The sequence below is a fragment of the Eleutherodactylus coqui genome, chromosome 1 (assembly GCF_035609145.1).
Source record: "Eleutherodactylus coqui strain aEleCoq1 chromosome 1, aEleCoq1.hap1, whole genome shotgun sequence".
Classification (NCBI taxonomy): domain Eukaryota; kingdom Metazoa; phylum Chordata; class Amphibia; order Anura; family Eleutherodactylidae; genus Eleutherodactylus; species Eleutherodactylus coqui.
In genome coordinates, this window is record NC_089837.1 from 50,866,101 (window position 1) to 50,872,209 (window position 6,109).

General features: G+C 39.6%; 1 protein-coding gene across 1 annotated transcript in view; it reads right to left on the reverse strand.

Annotated features, from left to right (window-relative positions):
• The window catches only part of LOC136620775 (cytochrome P450 2F2-like), a 46,304-nt gene extending 43,942 nt beyond the window's left edge, over nucleotides 1-2,362 (reverse strand). Inside the window, exons 1-2 of the mRNA XM_066595762.1 lie at nucleotides 2,240-2,362; nucleotides 224-411 (exon numbers count right to left, since the gene is read on the reverse strand). Of these exons, the coding sequence (XP_066451859.1) occupies nucleotides 224-397 (174 nt within the window). The 5' untranslated portion in view covers nucleotides 398-411; nucleotides 2,240-2,362. The remainder of the gene's footprint in view (nucleotides 1-223; nucleotides 412-2,239) is intronic.
• Between the last annotated feature and the right edge of the window lie 3,747 nt (nucleotides 2,363-6,109).

Consider the following 6,109-nt stretch of genomic DNA (forward strand, 5'->3'; position numbering starts at 1 on the left):
CAACCAGGTTTCTGCAGTTAACTAACTGAGTCAAGCTCAAACATGTATGTACAGTGCCAAAGAATGTATGAAATACAGTATATGGTAAAAACTAGCTGGGATAAGAATAAAGGGGTACTGAAGTCAAAATTCAGTATAGAGGGACACAAACTATAAACTAGTTCAAAACTTTCCAAGGTTAGCATAGAACACCTAAATTTTCTTCTCAGAGAATTCACTTTACCTGAATAAATGTTTTATATGGTGTCGACATGTCCAACATGAGAATATTCCCAAGGATAGGTAAAGGCTTTGGCCCAGGGGGAAAATTTTGGTATTTTCCATTTTTTTGCTTGCTGAAAGCATTGAACAGGAATAAGATGACAACGATGGACAGAAGAACTGTGACGAGTTCCATGGAGGATGTGACTTCTGTATAATATAGAGAAGGAAGACATAACACATATACATGAGTTTGGTGTATAAAATGCCAATAATTAAGTTTTTAGCATGTGCAGACCTTTGAAATATATTTTTTTTAATGGTCAACACATCAACAATAAAAAAGAAACACCTTTATAAATTGTATTGATTTAAAAATGTCCTACTGTTTTGTGCATATACATTCTATGCAGCCATATGTGTCTGCATAGCTTCTGACTACCCAAAAATTCCCTTTTTCCCTTGCATCCGTCTTTTATGGCATACTTATTGTTAGTTAGGAAAGGGTAGGAGACAGATGAAGGCATTATAGCTGCACAAATAAACTACACAGGGCTTGCTTATGGTCTGCAACCATGGACAGCTGCCTACACAAAACAGTAGGAGATTTTTAATTGAGACAAACTTGTAAAATCTATTTTTTTTTATTTCAGATGTATTGGAAAGTTAAAGAAACTGGTTACAAGAATGATCATACCCATTAAGACTAGAGATGAGCGAGCGTACTCGGCCACGCCCCTTTTTCGCCCGAGTGTTGCGATTTTCGAGTATTTCCGTACTCGGGCAAAAAGATTCGTGGGGCGCCGTGGGTGAGTGGGGGTTTGCAGCGGGGAGTGGGGGGGAGAGGGAGAGTGAGAAGGCTCCCCCCTGTTCCCCGCTGCTACCCCCTGCTCCGTCACGCCTCCCCCGCCCCCCGGCGCCCCCCAAATCTTTTCACCCGAGTACGGAAGTACTCTAAAATCGCGGTGCTCGATCGAGTAATTACTCGAAACGAGTATATTCGCTCATCTCTAATTAAGACCCATTGCACCCTCATCATATTTCTAGATAGATGCATTATACTTTGTGGTTAGTATTCTTATCATGAAGCACTGGGATTATAGTTTTGAATCTGATCAGGGAAAAGTTTATATGAAGGTTGTGTTTCCTATGTTTGCATCAGTTTTTTTCCCCATCTCATGAAAACTTAAAATTTGGTATAGAACAGCGTCCTTTGAAATCAGCAAGAGTTGAAAAGTGAGACAAAAAAAAAGAGATTTTGATCCCCTCTCGCACAAGGCCTTTATATTTCCTTTATACATTTTTATCAATTTAGGCATAGCTACCAGTATTTACATCCCCATTTGCGGGCATTCCAACATACCCAGGAATGCCAACAAAACTTCCTGGAAAATACACATTTAGGGCACATCTGCATAAATTCCACTTTTTGTATTTCTCACATTCTATGGCTGATTAGTACCAAATAGTAATAGATAATGAGACAATAGGTAGAATAAGAGCTAATCTGGAGCAATATATGAAGATACAGATCAGTGGGGTAACAAGCTTTAGGTGAAAGTAAGAACTGTCTATCCAATGCTAGTATCACATTGAAAGAAGTTCAACTGTATCCAAACCCAGAATTAGAATGAACCACCAGAGTAAATCATACTGAGCGCTGTCACGGCGTAAAGGGCAAGAGTAGAGCAATGTCATAAAAACAAACTAATTCAAGAAAACCCCCAAAACATTGATGGAATCTATTAGCGAAAGAACCTTAGTAAACTCCACTGCTTTACCCCATGGCCAAATTGTTCTTGGACTTTGTGATTTTGTCAGCACTCGGATCTTTTGTGGACAAGTCCAACCCAAGAAATCTAATAGAGTTATGGACCCCAAGGCAAGACATATATCATCATATTATATGGCCCACAAAGGTACCAGACCTATAGTGCAACTGCTACCTTTGACACCAAATTGGTGCACCACTGCTGTCTTGAAGATGTCATAGTGAGGTAAGATCAAGTTTCTTGGAAAATAAGAATTTTGCTCTTACTTGAGTTTGCAGACAGCACAGAAGACGCACGCAGATCCAATTTTCTGTCTTCTCTTCTTGCACAGTGAATCTTTAGTTTTTGTTGTAACACAAGTTCATATTTACCCCACAGGGCATTCTGCTCCACCCTACAGTTAAATCTTACATGCACTACATAAGTCAGCAGCTCACAACGATATCCTTCATTTCCTCTACATGTGACTGGGGAATTTCCAGATATACGCCCTCCGGTGTGCAATGTGACAATTTAATTTTCAGAGCAAATTTCTTCTCAGTAAATCACATGGTATGATATCACTGAGGAGAAGAGCTGCCTGTGCGCTTTTGTGCCCACTTTGTACTGGTAGCATCTCTGTTTCTGCAAGCCGATCCCAGACACCTACACGTGTGTTTGTCGTGGAGAGTCTACAAGCCAAGTCCCCTATTCACACCACCAGCGATTGAACAATAATTTGATTTCCTATTTTATACAGGTAAAAAAAGCTAACGCTGATCAAATGTTTACTCTGAGTGGAGGTAAGCAACTGGAAGTGATCTCCAGCGCGCTCCGACTCTATTTCGTGAGTGATTATTGCTCCTTTGTAAAAGCAAAGGAGTGATAATCATTGGTAAAATGGTTTGGCATTTAAAAGAATTCTGTCATGCACCCACACCAATGAAAACTAAGTTATGGTGCTGTTAGGAGATGTGACAGGGAGCTGGGTGATATATTTTTCATATTCATCCATACCCACGATCCAGTGCTCTCGCCCTCCGAAGATGAAATGGTGCTCTAAAATCTGATTCTTTTCAGAGTCCCATATACTTGCTCTCCCATAGCAGGGTGCTATCTACTAATCACAGTGTTTTTCTTGCTGTATGAGTGGATAGAGCCTTGTGTGGCACAGAGTGTTAAGGCAGCAGAATTGTATTTCTTAGTTTTTTTGAGTTGTGATTTCAATCCCTGCATGGTTTAGGTAGTCGGCTCAAGGTTGACCCAGCTTGGGTACCCAGCATTTGTGTTTTAAAGTCTACAAAGGCCTCTCTTGTCTCATGTGCAGTAGAGTTTATGTCCCTCCAGTCATACCACAATTGGACATGCAGTGGCAACTACAGTTTTGCTGACATCCATTGTAGTAGGTCCAGGCTTAGTCTCAGACTTACACCACCAATGTTGTATTTCAGACATGTTTCTTATGCCTTCTTTTTATGTGTGCATACAACTAAAGAATGGGATTGTTGAATACTGTTTTCCTTGGGGGAATCACAGCTAGTCATATGAGGAAATAAAGCAGACAGCTATCCAGAAATTCTATTGGGGAAGAGGGGACTAATGGAATGCGTGAGACTGCCAAGGAACATGTCCGAGACAAACAGGATATAGAGAATTGCAACCAGGTTAGTAGGATGCAAACGAATCACATAGGGGAAAGTTGAACATCACAGTTAATGAAAGTTTAAAAGTTGCTTTCCAAACTATGTATTTGGGTTTCCCTTCACAGGATATACTAACTAAAATATAACTTTTATTAGGGATATTAAAAAACAAAACCACCATAGTGCACACCTAACATACAACACATAAAATGACAAACAATCGACGTGTAAATATATTGAGAGTCAACCTCCAAATACAGACCCTCTGAGATAAAGTCGGTCGGGGTAGTTCTCTCTTAGACTAACCGCATTGACTATGCGTGTAACCCAGTGTCCTTAGATAATCATTACTGGTAACAGATAGACAAACAGCAAACTAATCTACTGGTGCTAGGTCAAGCAACGTAGATTATTCCCCATAGAAGGAGTGCTTGATCACAACAGGATATGGTGTTGTGTCTATTTATGCGGTTAGCTAAATAGTGTATACAGTCTTGATTTAAGTCTCTTAGTGGTGACGAGAATCTGACCGGATTAGAGATACTGATATTTCCTACTGGTACGTGCTTATGATATTGTTTGTATGTAGGCCAAGCTCGACTTGAACTACAACACAATTGGATGTGATTAAAGGTTATCTGTATTTAATTGACAGGAAGCAGTTTTTATAGAGGCCCATTCCTCAATTACAATAATTCAAATTTATTATAATAAATTTCTTACCATTGGTTCTTAAACCTAACCGCAAATATACATATGCATGATGAAGAATTTAACATCTGAAATGCCAAACAAACTTTTCACAGGCGCAGTAGAATCAAATATGAAAAAACCTACAGGCTTTAGCTTGCACCACAGTTTGATCCCTTTACGTGACCTTTGGTGAAGGATTTTGGTGTCATTAGGTTTGTGACATCCTCACCACCACCATTAAATCATAAAATTTGAGTTAGATACATCGAATAAGCTGTAAGGCTAGGTCAAAGTTGTAATGTTAAGTCTAGCGGTGCTGTAGCATTAGGGACAGTGAAGCATTGCTAAGCGAGCGCAAGATGTGAGTGGCGAGGAGGGAGTGAGAAAGACACACATGTATTTACACTCAGCTCTGCTACATGCAGGTATATACACTCAGCTCTGTTACATGCACGTAAATACATGCAGCTCTGTTACATGCAGCTATATACACTCAGTGCTGCTACACGCAGGTATATTTACTCTGCTACACGCTGCTGTATACACTCAGCTCTGCCATACATAGTTAAATACACTTAGCTCTGCTACATGGAAATATATATATATATTTTTTTTTTTTCCCCGAACATTTCATGTTCGCGTAATGAACATCAGGTTAATCTAGTCATATAAGATTGGCTTCTTGGAACACAGGTACAGGAATAAAAAACAATAAATGTTCTAGGAATGAATGAGGAACAGGCGCTATGACCCGAGCCATCAAGTCTGCTTTCTCAATCTCTTAATTGGAATGTTCTAGCTTACACCAAGGTCCCTTTTATTCTTTAGTGCAATTCTGCAAATTTTGTTAGAGTAAAAGTACAAACCATTGACTGAGACAGAAGCATACTATGAAATGGATAGGGAAAATGGAGTCCTATTCATTTTACTCACAGTCCCCCCTTCTGCGACTGCTTCATCATGCTACATAACCCCCACACCTGCAACAACATGACCCAAAAACTAGAGTTAACCGCTGGGGAATATGCTGCCTTACCTAACCAGGAAGAGGGAGGTTCCTAGGAGCCATCTTTGGTCCTCTCGTTACACCCATGTAGGGTGACCCCAGCTTGTCCCTAAGGTCTCTATTCTTTTTTGGTAAATTATTTTACAAAAATAGAATCTGTGGAATAACTCTATTATCTTCTTTGAAAAGCAACCGTTTAAGAGCTTTTTAACTCATAATAACAAATAATAGCCATTTCAGCTCAGCTACAAGCTTCAAATATTGCAAAAGATATTAGAGAGGAGAGAGAATCTTTAAACAACCTCAAATATTAGTTATTAGTAGTTAAAATAGGTATATATCTTTGAGTGCCCAAGAAGCAATATGAATGAAATGAGAAAACACACAAAACACAAAAAGCTATTAATAGTTTAACAACATAATTGCAGGGAATGGTTAACACATAAAAGTACAGACACTAGAAAAAGCATACCAGCAAAGCATACCATTTCTTTAACACTGCTTGACCTTCTTTTAACCGGCATTTTCACTTTTTCTCATCTCTCACCAAGCAGGAAACATCCTGTGAGTGGGGGCTCGACAGTTCCCTCTTGTATGGCCCTCTCCTTTACACTTATAACAAATTACGCTTCTGCATTTTCCTTCTTTAGCCATACATAACAATTGAGAGGGAGCTCCCATATGACATGTTGGATGTCCTGTGATAAGCTCTTCCTCAATGGCTTCCCAACCCCATAAGCTGAAGCAAGCAGAGGCTGAACTGAAAGATTATGTTGGTTATACCCCATCGGTAGTCTGACAAAGAATTTCTCCAC